Raw genomic sequence first — 15,789 nt, forward strand, 5'->3', positions numbered from 1 at the left:
ATACTGAAGTGGTTTCCCATGTCGTCCTTCAGGGAATCTTCCTGACCCAGAGATCAAACCCATGTCTCCTATGTCGCCTGCATTGGCAAGCGAGACTCCTTCCATATTGTGGCTCCATCCCAGCACCCTCCACTGGATCCTCTGTGTCCAGTTGGGAGACAGAAAAGAGCTCGGAGCTTCTCTAGGCAGGTTTTAGAGGCCGGGTCTGGAAGTGCGGGCATCATTCTTGCCCACAGTCCATTGACCAGAACTACTCACGTGATCTCACCTAGTGGGGCAGAGGATTCTGGGAAATGTAGTTTCCTGGGCATGGCCAGGAAGGAAAGACGCACAGGGATATAGAGGCGGCTGGCAGTCTCTGTCATCACCAAGCCCTCAGACTCACCCTCCACGCCACCGAGTGACTCGTGGAAGATGCCAGGATGGACAGGAGACTTTTCAGTGACTCAGCACTTGCTGGATGCTGACCTGCCTTCTAAAAATGACATCAGAGTCCCTCCTGACCCATAGTTTATGTCACAATATCCCTGACACTTCCCCACACTCAAGAAGTGTCTCTCAGCCTCTCTTCCCTCACAGCACAGTCCGGCCACCCTCTGACCTGGCCCCCAGCACACAGAGGGTTTCCTCTGCCCCCTCACCCTCACTCCCAGCACTCCCCTCCTCCACCTCATTCACTCATTGGAGGAGATAGTGTTAGAATCTGACAGAGATTCTGCTTCTCTATCTCCAGGCTGAGAGTTCCTATGAGGCAAAGACAGGGTTTATTCTCCTGAGTTTCCTTGTCTACTGCCCAGCACCCAACATGCTTAACAAGTGTTGATGGAGTGAATGGAGACCAGGAAAGGGCCCCCTCCCCATGCCGGCAGGGGACACTCAAGCCAGTGATCCTGAGATGACAAGATGCACAGATCCCAGGGGCCAGCATCACCTTCCAGGAATCCCTCCCCGCTGCAGGTTCCAGGAGGCTGGAAAGTCCTCTCTCCCTGAGTCTCTGAGATTCAATTCGCCTCTATTTCTAAATGCAAAATTTGCAAGGCTTAGTTCTTGGTTGAGAAAACTGGCATTGTGTGCTTTTACTTCTTAGGGGACTGGGACCCTCAGCTTTGGAGATGCTGGGCTCTGCTGACAGCCTGGAATGGTTCTTCCTCCCTCACGTTAAGAAGCCAACTGAAGAGAAAGCAACTCGCTTGGCTCGTCTTGCTGAAATCTTGTGGCCTGCAGCCTTTGGAATTGGGTTTATTTATTCATTTAAATTGGATTCTGGCATTTACTTGTGTTTGTTCTCTCCATAAAGACCTTTTTATTTGGGTCTCGGAGAGCTGTTTACTGCTTAGCACATGTGGCAGAAAAAAATGATTGGACTGGAGACACTAACGTTGCTCTGCAGGGACCGTGGGCTGGAGGGGAGCCAGGAGGGGGCTCTGCTCCCCACAGGGCACCTCTTGCCTCCAGCTCAATGGAAAGGGCTCCATCCATATAAGAGCAGCCCCTTGCACACAGGGGTGTTCTCTTGCCACAAACGCAAGGAGGTTAGACATGAAAATGGAGGCCACCTCCCCCATCCATCTCCAGGAAGATGCAACCAACTGGGAGAAAGCTGGATCGCTGTAATAAAAAGTACTTTAAAAGATCCCTAAATTTGTTTTCTTGTTTTCTTTTCTTTTTTTATTCTAAAGGATTGAGGAGGATGAGATCGGGCAAGAGTCATGCTGAGATATAAATCACTGGCTAAGTTTTAAGATGGTTTTGGCCCAAAGGTGTGGGCAGAAGCTGAGTCTGCCAGGGATCCGGAAAGGGGTGGAGAGTTCAAAAGTGGAGGGACCATCACATTGTCCGAAATTGCACTCTGATATTTACTCAAAGGAGCTGAGAACTTCTGTCCACATGAAAACCTGCACATGGATGTTTATACCAGCTTTATTATTTTGTTCTAATTTTTTAAATGTATTTATTTATTTCATTTTGGCTGTGCTGGGTCTTTGTTGCTGCACATGGGCTTTCTAATGGCACCCCACTCCAGTACTCTTGCCTGGAAAATCCCATGGACGGAGGAGCCTGGTAGGCTGCAGTCCATGGGCTCTCGAAGAGTCGGACACGACTGAGCGACTTCACTTTCACTTTTCACTTTCCTGCATTGGAGAAGGAAATGGCAGCCCACTCCCGTGTTCTTGCCTGGAGAATCCCAGGGACGGGGGAGCCTGGTGGCTGCCGTCTATGGGGGTCACACAGAGTCGGACACGACTGAAGCGACTTAGCACTAGCACTTAGCACTGTCTAGTGGCGGCGCACAGGCTTCTCACTGTGGCGACTTCTCTTGTTTCCAAGTGCGGGCAGGCTCGGAGGCTTCAGTAGTTGCAGCGGCATGAGACAGGTTGCCCGTGGCATCTTCCCAGACCGGGGATCAAACCAGTGTCCTCTGCATTGCCAGGTAGACTCTTAACCACTAGACCACCATGGAAGCCCTATAGCAGCTTATTCTTAACTGCCAAATTTTAGAAGCCATCAAGACGTCCTTCAGTAGGTAAATGAATAAATAAATCCTAGTACCTCCAGACGATGGAATATTATTCGTTGCTGTCCAGCTATGAAGCCATGAAAAGATGCAAAGGCAACTTCAATGCAGATTACTAAGGAAAAGAAGCCAATCTGAAAGGCTGTGTACTAGAAGTTTCCAAGTCTATGACATTCTGGAAAAGGAAAACTTATGGTGACAGTAAAAAGATGAGTGGTTGCCAGAGGTTGGAGGGGAGTGAGTGATGGGTAGGCAGAGCACAGAGGAGTTTTAGGATGGTGAAAATACTCCAGATGAGACCATAATGGTGGATACATGTCATTATACATTTGTCCAAACCCACAGAACATACACCACCAAGGGAGACCTGTAATGTGAAGCATGCACGGATGTGTCAATGTTGGTTCATCACTTGTGACAAATATACCAACTGGTGGGGGATGTTGATAATGTAGTTTCCCAGGTGGCTCAGTGGTAGAGATTCTGTCTGCCGATGCAGGAGCTGCAGGAGACACAGTTTCGATCCCTGGATCAGGAAGATCCCCTGGAGAAGGAAATGGCAACTCACTCCAGTATTCTTGCCTGGAGAATCCCATGGACAGTGGAGCCTGGAGGGCTACAGTCCAAGGAGTCTCGAAAGAGTTGGACATGACTGAGCGACCAAGCATGCACACATGTTGATAATGTGGGAGTCTGTGCATGTGTAGGGGGCAAGAAGCATATGGGAAATCTCTGTACTTTTCCCTCCGTTTTGCTGGGAACTTACAGCTGCTCTAAAAAATGAAGTAAAAGAAAAGTACAGGAATGGAATGTAGCACTCACATGAGTGGCAAAAGAAAGGAGAGAAATCGGACAGTGAGTCATAAAACAAGTCCAAATAAAGATATTTCTCGTTTGAGAACTGGGGAAGCATCAATCATCTTGGAAGATGGACGCGTTTACAGGGAAATAGGACCAGGCACTACCAAGAAGGGATGAGAAAGAAAACCAAACTCTGAAGGAGAGGAAAAGAAGTCAGACTTAAGAGTAAGTGAGGGCTTCCCCGGTGTTCAGTGGTAAACAACCTGCCTGCCAATGCAGGAGCCACGGTTTCAATCCCTGATCTGGGAGAATCTCACATGCCAAGGAGCAACTGGTGAAAGGGTGGAGTTTTGAGATGAAAAGTAACATTTTATTTATTTCTTGAAGGCTTACAATATGGTAGATAAAGCACTAAGCACTTTACAGTGGAACACCTCTTTTAGTCCTCAGAAGAGTTCCCTGGAGGATAATATGCATGATGTGAACACTGTTATAATATCCATTTTCCAGATGAGGAAAGCAAGGCTCACACAGGTCAAGGGACCTATCGGTGGTCACACTGGGTGGATTCAGAATGGGATCTCCCATGCATACATCAGGAGGGTAACATCTCACCCACCACGGATGGAGGAAGGACACTCTGCAGCAGCACCATCTGAGGGAAACAGGATGTGAACCACAAACACAGGCCACAAATGTGAGGCACATGTGTAGATCAAATTTCCTGGTAGCCACGTTAAAAGGATAAAAATAAACGGGGGAAATTCATTGTGATATATTTTATTTAACCCAGTACATCCAAGCTATTATCATTTCAACATGCAATCTAAGTAGATTATTAATTAGACACTTTACTTTTTTTTTTTCCTCATCCTAAGCCTTTCAAACGTGATGTACTTTACAGTCGGGATCTGGTATTCAATAGCCACCCATGGCCGATAGTTACCATGTCAGTGACCCAAGGAAAAGAGAATGATGCCTTTAGAAAGGAAAGTATGAAGCCACACGTCGAGGACTCAAAATCAGAAGTTTTCTGGTTGGTTTCAAGTCCAAGACTTGATTTTCTAAAAAATAAACTTTTAAACTTAAAATAACTTTAGATCGACAGAGACGCTGCATCAGGAATCTTGAACCCCAACATCTTCTGGTCAACAGAGTCCAGTATATTCAGGGCATAGGAACTTTGTGGTCTTGAGAAGTCAGATCTAGGATGAGCTGATCACTTCCTCTGGTGATCTAAATCAAAATTCCCTGCAAATTTTGCTGCAGGAACTGAGACTCTATGGAATAGTCCGGATTCAATGATAACACTGGGAGTTGTACAATTTCTAACTCATGATTCATTTTTCTAATTATATCACACTTCCTCTCTGGGCAACTGTTGGCAAATATTTACTCCTAAGGTGTGGCTAGGGAGGGGGCAGAGGACAGAGGGAAACAAAATAACCGATCAGTATCAATGGCTGCTCCAGGGAGCCCTGCAGACTGTGCCTGCTTCCCGCAGACGGGTGGCAGTGCCGTCTGGGGGAAGCTGAATGCAATCTGCATGTGTAATTTAAAATTCATGGCACCCCACTCCAGTACTCTTGCCTGGAAAATCCCATGGACGGAGGAGCCTGGTAGGCTGCAGTCCGTGGGGTCACTAAGAGTCGGACACGACTGAGCAACTTCACTTTTATTTTCACTTTCCTGCATTGGAGAAGGAAATGGCAACCCACTCCCGTGTTCTTGCCTGGAGAATCCGAGGGACGGGGGAGCCTGGTGGGCTGCCATCTCTGGGGTCGCACAGAGTCGGACACGACTGAAGTGACTTAGCAGCAGCAGCAGCAGCCATTTTCCTGGCGGTCCAGTGGTTAATACTCCACACTTCCAATGCAGGGGGAGTGGGTTCAATCCCTGCTTGGGGAACTAAGATCCCACATGCCGAGCAAACTTGACTGAAGAATTAAACAAATAAATAAATAAAATTTTCTAGTAGCCACTTCAAAACACTAAAAAGAAGCAAGTGAAACGAATTTTAACAAGTATTATTTAATCCAGTATATCTAAAGTATCATTTCAACTACTCAAGCAATACAAAGAAAAACTATCAATGAGCTATTTTCTTTTTTTTGTATTAAGTCTGAAATTTGACGTGTATTGAATACTTATGCACAAGTTGATTTGGATGTTACATTTTTATTGGAAATTAGTACATTTTACAATGTGTAAAAAAGAAAGTTGCATGTTTCATGAAAATATACCGTTGACAAATTTAATTCACCTACCAAAGGTGTTCCAAACATACTTAAGATTTCTAATAATTGCAGTAAGTGGAAAGTGAAAGTTGCTTAGTCTTGTCTGACTCTTTGCAACCCCATGGACTATACAGTCCATGTAATTCTCTAGACCAGAATACTGGAGTGGGTAGCCTTTCCCTTCTCCAGTGAATCTTCCTGATCCAGGAATCGAACTGGGGTCCCCTGCATTGCAGATGGATTCTTTACCAACTGAGCTATCAGGGAAGCCCTAAGTATCTGTGATAGAACTGCACTAAGTATCTGTGTTTAAATTTAAATTGGCTTGGGACGTGGAGATTAACAGATGCAAACTAGTATATACAGGATGGATAAACAACAAGGTCCGACTGCATGACATGGGGAATTATATTCAATATCCTCTGATAAACCACAATGGGACTTCCCTGGTGATCCAGTGGTTAGGACTCTGAGGTTCCAACTCAGGGGGCTTGAGTTCCATTCCTGGGTGGGACAGTTCCACATGATGTATGGTATGGCCAAAAGAAAAAAAAACCACACACACACACTCATAATGGAAAAGAATAACAACAAATAAATTAGTAAATAAACAAATAAATTGGTTAAAATTAAACTAAACCAGAAGTCAGTTCCTTGGTCGAACTAGCCCCATTTCAAGTATTCACCAGCCATATGTGGCCAGAGGCTACCATATTGGATAATGACTATGGCATCTCCTGTCACCATCCAATGGTTACTCTGCTCCCACCTCTGCCTTCTAGCTTCTAACACCATCCCAAGCAGGCACTCAGGCTTGGTTTTCTCATCATTCTTCTTTCCTTGCTTTGCACCTTTCACCCAGACAAGCCTTTGCCAGTAAGGTTGGCTTAAGCCAACGGCTTCCGCTTTGGAGAAGGAGACTCGTTCGGGTCAGGCCATGCCATTGTTTCTCGAGGTCCTGGTTGGCCTCGGCTCTAGTGAGAAAGGGACCTGAGGTGGTCTGCAGGTCCGCGGCCCACACGAGGAGCCCTTGGCAACGCCACAGGCGTTTTCGGCACAGAAGTTGGTGAGGGAAATCTTTCTCTACGTTGATCTCTTGATTGTTTTTCCTATCACCCCTCCCCCCACCACTTTGGCGCTTGAACCGCAAGCCACCGCTTCCGGGCAAGGGCCGTGAGTGTGTTTGTCTTGGCGTGTGGATGACGAGCGCCCTCTGAGTCTTGGTCATGCTTCTATTCTTGGTGCCCGACGAGGACTCACTGAATTCTGGGTCTTTTCTAAGTGTCTAAATTAGAGTCAGCAAATACATAGAAGGAAAAAGGGAGTTTTAGAAAACGTATTTGTGAACCACTCAAATAGAAAATACAAGCTGCTCAGCCACGACTACTTTTCCTGTGTAGGAGAAGCTGAACGAAGCCATGAAAAGATTTATCTTCCTGGCAGGGGACAGCCCTGACCTGTCTGTTTCCAGCCTAGTGGGCATTGCAGAAGAGGGGTGGTGCTTCAGCAAGATAGAGGGTCCCCCGATGTTCTTGAGAAACTTTACCTCAGATATTGCCTGTGCTGCCCTTGTTTTAAGCAGTAGGCAATTTAAAGTTGGCTCTTATGTGATAGTGGTAGTGGAGGAGATGCTGGTGGGGGTGAGAGTGATCGTGGTGCTGATGATAGTGAGGGCGGGTGGTGATGGTGATGATGGGGGTGATGATGATGGGGGTGATGATGGGGGTGATCAGGGCGGCAGCGATGGTGATAAAGATGGTGGTGGTGGTGAGTTACACAAGCTGTGAATTGTCCACAAGGCTAGATAGTGTCTTTCTTTTTTTAAAAAAAAAATGTATTTATTTTTGGCTGTCCTGGGTCTTCGTTGCTGTGTGGCGTTCTCTAGTTTCAGCGAGCCGGGACTACTGTACAGTTGCACTGTGCAGGCTTCTCACTGCGGGGGCTTCTCTCCTTGCATGGCATGGGCTCTCGGGCACCGGGCTTCAGTAGTTTGATTGAGTGGGTTCAGTAGCACAGGCTCAATAGTTGTGGCACACAGGCTTAGTTGCTCTGTGGCATGTGGGATCTTCCTGGGCCAGGGATCGAACCCATGTCTCTTCCATTGGCAGGCAGAGTCTTTGCCACTGAGCCACCAGGGAAGCTCCATGTTTTTCATTTTTGCATCTCCAACTCAGAATTCAGCTCAAAAATGCTTATTGCATGGGAGGCAGGATATTGTACTTAAATAATTAACTGGAAAAAAGAGCATTGCTCAGAACTACCACAGGACTAAATGGGAAATCAGGCATAGGTCTACAGCCTTAAGTTAGGAAAGAAAATTTAAGTTGAACCAGGCAGGAAAAGAGAGGAAGAAATTGGACATTTACACCCCTGTTCCCAATACCCAGCTGATTCATCCAACCACAGTCTGCCCAGAACTGGGGAAGAACACATAACACAAGGAATTCCAGCTCACTTGGTCATCATAGTGGTACTTCAGGGTGATAAGTGATTAGACAAGCAGAAGGATGGTAATTTTCTATGATTACCCAAGGCCCTGAAATTCGTACTTAGTTTCATCAATAATTTCCAAACTTTAGCCCTTTGTCACTTCCTTTTTTGTTGTTGTTTCAGTGTATCACTTACATCAGATATCAGTGAACTTTTCCCTACAGGGCCCAACGGTCCATATTTTAAGCAACATGGGCTGGACGGTCTCCGTTGAAACTCCTGTTAAAGCAACCAGAGCATACAACGTGTCAGTGATGGCATGGCTAAGTGCCAATAAAACTTTATTGACAAAAAACAGGCTGCAGACTGGATTTGGCCCAGGGCCAGGATCTGCCAACCCCCAACTCATACTATTATTTATAAAATATATTAAGGACTCGCTGTAAGACTAAAAAAAGGGTACAATAAATTAATTAAAAAATTTTTTCATATTCATCCTCTAAATGGAAAACTACACCATGCACACACAACTGCAAAAGTGAATTCAATGAAAACAAAACAAGCATTTTCAATTCTAACCAGGAGGATGGACTGTGTCAGACTTGTAGCTTGAGGTCTAGCATTCCTTGTTTTTTTTAAAAAAAAAGGAAATTAGGAAGTCCTAGAGAGGCATTAAAGGCTCATTAGTGCCAGGCTGAGTTTTTTGCCTGATAAGAATCAACTGGATTAAAGAGCCCTGGAGGGGGGATAATTTGTTCATCATGTGACTTAATCTCATTTAAATCCATTCAATTTTCCACCTGAAGTCATCTGCTCCCCAGCAGTGGCTGTTTCTGAGAAACCTTGGTTTTATTTGTTCTTAAACTCTGACAATGAGAACCCCGCCTTTAGGGAAGGCAGCATCCCAAACCATCAAGGTTGATTATCTTCCAAGAGGCAGGCGGCCCCCCAGGAGGTCAGCCCCCCCTCCCCCCGCCCTTGGGCAGTGGCTGCAGCGTAGGTTCCACCCTCCCTGGTCTCTTGCAGAGAAGGCAAATAAACCCTCCTGCTGGGTTATTACCCATGACAGGTCCTGCTGGGGAGCTCCCCCCATCCCAGGGTGACCAGGGACAGGCCCGCCCTGGCACCTGGATGAACAAGCAAGGTCCAGCGTGACTCATCCAGCCCCACCCTGTCTGGCAGCACTGCTCTCAGGACCAAACCGTCCATCAGCTCCAGGCCGCCAGGGGCCTCCTTGTGGGAGGTGGTAACCCAGCAGCAGAGGTCATAAAAGGCTGAGCCCTGGGGACCCAGCTGATCCCAGGGTGGGAGGACCAGGGGTTTTCCTGATGCTCTTAAGCTCCAATCTATCAGAGGTTAATAGACTAGGGATGCAAATCAACAAGCCCTAGGAGCCAGCCAAGTGGATGCTGCCGGCTTGGGAATTATCACCGCAATCACTGTGAGTCAAACACCTGATTCAGAGACCAACTCAGCCACACGCACTGAAGGAACAGGTGGAGGTGCATGTGGCGGGCTCGGAGACGCGTGGGCACCAGGGCTAGACCCCACCCTGTCTGGAGCCTGGGAGGCTCCTGCTGGGCTTGTGGGGCTTGTGAAACCGGATATTGAAGTTAGCAGAGGACATCCAAGGGTGGTAGGGATGGGGCCTGAGGACTCTGAGGCACAAGCAGGGTTCCCAATTACTTGGCATCTCGGGGCTTCCATATCATCAGGGACAGAAGGGGTCCAAGAGGTGATCAGCTGCTCTGGATGCTACATACTCATCTCACAGTGATCCTGGGCTGAAGTGCTGGGGAGTTCATGCCCACACCCACCCCCAGGGGATGGTGCAACCAGGGAAGCCCCTCAGTGGGGAGGCTTGAAGCCATGTTCCATTCTGGCTTCCGGGGCTCCCCAATGGGTTACTGAACCTCAGTAGCCCAGCAGTGACCTGCCTGAAGCTGCATCCTTTTCCGCTGCCTTCCTGTCCCCATCTCACTGTGCACACCTCCTTCTAGCTGCTTCCTGGACTTGATTCCTGAATCCTTGTCCCCTGGTACTCAAATCCTTGTTTTAAAAGATATATTTTATTTATTTATTGGCCACTCCATGTAGCAGGTGGGATCTTAGTTCTCTAACCAGGGATTGAACCTATGCCCCCTATAGTGGAGGCCCAGAGTCTTAATCACTGGACCACCAAGGAAGTTCCAAACCCTCGACTCAGAATTTTAATGGCTTTACATCTTATGTTAGGGCTTCCCAGGTGGCTCAGCAGTAAAGAATCCGCCTGCAATGTAGGAGACGCAGGAGACATGGGTTTGATCCCTGGGTTGGGAAGATCCCCTGGAGAAGGTAATAGCAACCCACTCCAGTATTCTTGCCTGGAGAACCCCATGGACAGTGGAGCCTGGCGGGCTACAGTCCATGAGGTCACAAAGAGTTGGACATAACTGAGCACACACGTGCATATGTTTTATGTTTAAGTCTTTAAGCCTCTCTGTGTTGATTATTGTGTACTGTGTAAGGTAAGGGTCCGATTTATTTCCTTTGCATGTGGATGTCCAGTTTTCCCAACATCATTTTTGTTGAAGAGACTATTCCTTTCCCATTTTGTGTTCTTGGCTCCCTTGTCAAAGACTAGTTGATCATATCTGTGTGGGTTTATCTCTCTCTACTCTGTCCCATTGGTCTAAGGGTCTGTTTTCATGCCATTATTGTATTCTTTTGATTACTATAGCTTCGTAATACAATCTGAAATCAGAAAATGTGATACCTCAAGCTTCATTCTTCTTTCTCAAGATTGCTTTGGCTATGCAGAGTCCTTGATGGTTCCATATGAATTTTAGACTTATTTTTTCCTTTTCTGTGAAAATGCCACTGGAATTGAGATAGGGATTGCTTTGAGTCTACAGATAGCTTTCAGTAGTATGGACATATTAAGAATATTAACTCTTCCAATCCATGAACCAAAATGTTTCTGAATAGCAAAGGAAAGAATCGACAACATTAAATGGCAAACTACAGAGTGGGAGAAAATATTTGAAATATTTTGAAATATTTGAAAACTATTGGTATATATCTCCGACAGGGAGCTAATAGTCAAAATATATAAGGAACTCATATCAACTCAATAGCAAAAAATAACCCCCCCACACACAAATAAACTAGTTAAAATGTGAGCAGAAGGCTTGAGTAGACATTTTTATGAAGAAGACATATGAATTGCCAATAGATATATTAAAAGGTGCTGATCAACATCAATGATCATCAGATAAATACAAATCAAAACCACAATGAGCTATCACTTCACACATGTTAGAATGCTGTTATCAAGAAGACAAGAAGTAACAGGTGTTGAGGAGGGTGTGGAGAAAAAGGAACCCTCATGCACTGTTGGTGGGAATGTAAATTGGTACAGCCACAATGCAAAACTAGTTGGAGGTTCTTCAAAACCTCAAACATAGAACTACCAAATGATCCAGCAATCCCACTTCTGGGAATATATCTAAACTATCTCCAAAAGATACCTGTACTCCCACATTCATTGCAGACTTATTCACAGGTGCCAACGTCTGTAAACAACCTAAGTTTCTGTCAACAGATAAAGATATGTGTGTTCAGTCACTCAGTCATGTCCAACTCTTTGTGAACCCGTGGATTGTAGCCTGCGAGGCTCCTCTATGGGATTTTCCAAGCAAGAATACTGAAATGGGTTGACATTTCCTCCTCCAGGGGGGTCTTCCCAATCCAGGGATCGAACCTGTGTCTCCTTGAGGCTCCTGCAGTGGCAGACAGATTCTTAACCACTGCGCCACTTGGGAAGCCCACAAAGATGTGGTATAAGAACATATAATGGAATATTATTCAGCCATGAGAAAGGAGGAAATCTGCCATGTGTGGCAGCATGGATGAGCCTAGAGGACATTACGTTAAGTGAAATAAGTCAGACACAGAAAGACAAATACTGTGTGACCTCACTTACATGTGGAATCTAAAAATGTCGAACTCGTAGTAACAGCATAGGATGGTGGCTGCCAGGGGCTGAGGGGTGGGGGAGATGGGGGGGATGTTGGTCAAAGGGTACAAACTTTCAGCTATGAGTAACTTCTGGATAGCTAGTGTACAGCATGGTGACTGACTGCAGTTAATAACACTGTATTGTATACCTCAGATTTGCTAAGAGAGTCCGTCTTGTGTTTTCACCACACACACGTAAAGGAATTACGGGAGGTGAGGAGTGTGTTAATTAGCTTTATGAAGCCATCATTTCATAATGTATATCAAAGCTTTACCCTGTACATCTTAAAGAGATATCATGGTTATTTGCCAACTGTATCTCCACAAAACTGAAAAAAAAAAAAAGAATATAATTTTTCAAGTCCATAAAGGCTCATATAGAATGAACTTGTTTATATGAAATTCTAGAAAAGGCGAAATCATAGCCACAGAAAGACATCAGGAGTCACCGGGAATTAGATGTTGGGGCTGAGGTTTACTGCAAAGGGGCACGAGGGAGCTTGGGGGTGATTGGAAAGTTCTAGATCATGACACCAATGTGGAATTCAATTACCAAAATCTATCAGACTGTACTCTGAATAAAGCCCCAAAAAGCTGGGGAAAGAAGGTCCAGGGCACAGAGTGCGGCTACAAAGAGAGAGGGAGAATGGGCACCGTTAAAGCAATCCACCAGAGAGCAGGCGATGCATTGGACCCCAGGGTCTCCCGCGAGTGTTTGAGTCTCAGAGCAGAATGGCTTTGTGAAGGGTTGGCTCAGACCCCCACCAAGAACCTGCCACCGAGGATCCTCTCCTTCTTTGGCACGCACCCTCCGAGGTCCCGGAAATAGTGGTCACATGTGAGTTGTAGGCAGGGGCTGACTGGTTTGCAGGGTTCTCAGAGCTGGGGGGCACACAGAGCCCTGTTGTTACCTGAAAATCCAAGGTGCTGAGGTCAGAAATCTTCCCACCTCCACCTGCCTCCCCAGCAAGTACAAATGCTGTGCAGATCTGTACAAACCTATCCCAGCCCCCTTCTCTGATCATTTCAACCTTTGGGTATCCAGAGCCCTGCAGGGGCCCTCCCGTCCCCCTGTCCTCCAGAGTTGCAACCCCAGCTCCTTGTTTGCTCGTGGTTCCCACCCCAGTGAGCAGAGCTGGCCACTGCCTCCCGCCTTCAAATGTTTCCGAGGTCTTTTGCTTCCTGACTCTGCCCCCACTGAGACTGTCTTACTGCCACTGTGATGGGAGCTTCCCTGCCCCAGGTCCTCCTCGCTGCCTTGGGTCCTCAGATCACAAACAGAATGACATGAAACAGCAGTATCGCTTGACCTCCCCACTGCCACCTGGACCAGCTTTAGCGTCCAGCATTTCTTCACTTAAAATGTCCCCACCCGCTCCAATTCCTTGGCTCCTAAATACACCAACTCATGCCTTCTTTTACAATGACGATGATACATTTCAAACATTCAAGAAATATACATATATAACAAGCCTTTCTGTGCCTGCAACCCGTGTTTAGGAGATAAAACATTTCCAATCACTTGAGGCCCTCTAGGTACCCTTCTCAGAGGGCATTTCTCTCCTACCTGCCCCTCCCCTTCTCCAGCTGTGCCCAGTGCCCTGAACTTGGTACTGATCATTCCTAGATGTGTCTTAGCCATTTTGCTCCCTGTGTGTGAATTCCCCAAGCAACACCTCTGTATTGTTTTGCACAGTTCAAAATCTTACCTATGTGATGTAATGTCATGGGCATTTGTCTAAGTTTGGGTTCACTTAAAAGCAGAGGCTAAGAGGGTTTGGTTCACAGTTTACGTGGGAGGTGAGGCCAGGGAGGCAGGGAAAGACAGGAAGCAGGAGACAAGGCAATGAGGGCTGAGCTGGTGGCGGGGGGACTGCGGTGGCTAGGCTGTGTCCCCTGGGCTCCCTGAGTGTATAGAGCGACCCTCAGAGCCTGAGCTGAGGGCTAGGATGCTGGAGTACCTGTGCCCTCCCACTCTTGCGGGGGGGTTACGCCTGCAGGCAGAGGAAGTCTTTGCAGAAGGGTCACAGGTGCCTGGGGCTTCCCTGTACCTCAACTGGTAAAGAATCCGCCAGCAATACAGGAGACCCTGGTTCAATCCCTGGGTCAGGAAGATTCCCTGGAGAAGGGATAGGCTACCCACTCCAGTATTCTTGGGGTTCCCTCGTGGTTCAGAAGGTAAAGAATCCACCTGCAATGTGGGAGACCTGGGTTCAGTCCCTGGGTTGGGAAGATCCCCTGGAGAAGGGCATAGCAACCCATTCCAATATTCTTGCCTGGAGAATTCCATGGACAGAGGAGCCTGGTGGGATACACTCCATGGGCTTACAAAGAATTGGACACGACTGAGCGACTAAGCATAGCACAGCACACAGGTACCTGAGAAGGGGGAACAATAGGCAGAAAGCCGTGCCTCTGCCAAGGGGTGGGGGCGGCCAGGGGGATTCAGGCCACTGTCAGCAGCATCTGTTCCTTGTTCTCCTGAAACTTGGCTTTTCCTTCTTTGTTCTGTGAAATACATTCACGTTTGGTGCGATGTAGCCCCAGTATTCACCCTCCCACATCCTTTTTTTTTTTAGCCTTTACAAATGCCTATAGGGACTTCCCTGATGGTCCAGGGGTTAAGAATCTGCCTGCCAATGCAGGGGACATGGGTTCAATCTCTGGTCTGGGAAGATCCCACGTGCTGCAGGGCAACGAGGCCGGTGCACCACAACTGTGAAGCCCACGCATCCTTGAACCCAGGCCCTGCAACGAAAGAAGTCACCACAGTGAGAAGCCCAAGCACCTCAATGAGGATCCAACACAGTCGATAAATAAATAAATAATTTTAAGAATCCGTATACTACACAATTCACCAATAGTGGCATTTAGTACCTCACCATGGTATGCAGCCACTGCCTCTATCTAGTTCTGGAATATTCTCATCATCCCCAAAGGACCCATTAAACCATCACGCCTCATTCTCCCCTCCCCCGGCCCCTGGCAACCACCAAACTACTTTCTATCTCTATGTATTTGCCAATTCTGGAATGATACAATACACAGCCTTTGGAGTCTGGCTGATTTCATGTGGCACAACATTTTCAAGGTTCATCCATGCAGTAGCCTATGTTGGTACTTGCCCCTTTTAATGGCTGAATAATATTCCACTATGTGGATGAACCATGTTTTGTTTATCCATCCAACTCTCCGTGGACACTGAGATGTTTCCACCTTTTGGCTATTGGCAATAATGCTATCGTAGACATCTGTGTACACATGTTTGTTAGAACACCTGCTTTCAGATCTTTGGAGTGTGTACTCAGGAGCAGAATTGCTGGTTCCTATGGTAACTCTACGTGTACCCCACTGAAGAATGGCCAGACTGTTTTCCACGTCCGCTGCCCCATTTTACACTCCCAGCAATAAGGCACAAAGTTTCCAGTGCCTCTCACATCTTCACCGACACTTGTTATTTTCTGCGTTTCTCATCTAGCTAGGATATGGGTATGGAAGCTGGTATTCCTTTGCACGAATCCATCAGTCAATCTCTCCCATCTGCTGATGGACATTTAGGGTCTTTCTGAGCTGGGGTTGCTACAGACCACCATGCTGTGCACACTCTCCCACATGACAGCTGCTGTGCCCCCTCACCTTGGACTTTGCCCCACATCCTGCTCTCATTTGGGAGAATCGTTCCCACCTTCCACATCCTTCCTGTCTGATGTGTTCATTCGAGGCAGTGGTCAGGGGAAGCCAGCACCCATGACTTTGATCCACGCTGTCCAATTCTGCTGCCACTATCCTCACATAGCTGTAAGATGC

General features: G+C 47.0%; 1 protein-coding gene across 3 annotated transcripts in view; it reads right to left on the reverse strand.

The window, feature by feature from the left end:
• Positions 1-6,096: 6,096 nt before the first annotated feature.
• The window catches only part of LOC129630309 (uncharacterized), a 213,439-nt gene continuing 203,746 nt past the window's right edge, over positions 6,097-15,789 (reverse strand). Inside the window, exons 1-3 of one of the 3 annotated variants that reach the window (XM_055550814.1) lie at positions 9,154-9,317; positions 8,179-8,262; positions 6,097-6,838 (exon numbers count right to left, since the gene is read on the reverse strand). In XM_055550814.1, coding sequence (XP_055406789.1) covers positions 6,380-6,838; positions 8,179-8,262; positions 9,154-9,192 — 582 coding nt within the window. In that variant the 5' untranslated portion in view covers positions 9,193-9,317 and the 3' untranslated portion in view covers positions 6,097-6,379. Of the gene's footprint in view, positions 6,839-8,178; positions 8,263-9,043 lie in introns of those variants that run through there. The other 2 variants (XM_055550816.1, XM_055550815.1) reach the window with 2 other exon arrangements.

This window comes from Bubalus kerabau, chromosome 16 (genome assembly GCF_029407905.1).
Source record: "Bubalus kerabau isolate K-KA32 ecotype Philippines breed swamp buffalo chromosome 16, PCC_UOA_SB_1v2, whole genome shotgun sequence".
Classification (NCBI taxonomy): domain Eukaryota; kingdom Metazoa; phylum Chordata; class Mammalia; order Artiodactyla; family Bovidae; genus Bubalus; species Bubalus kerabau.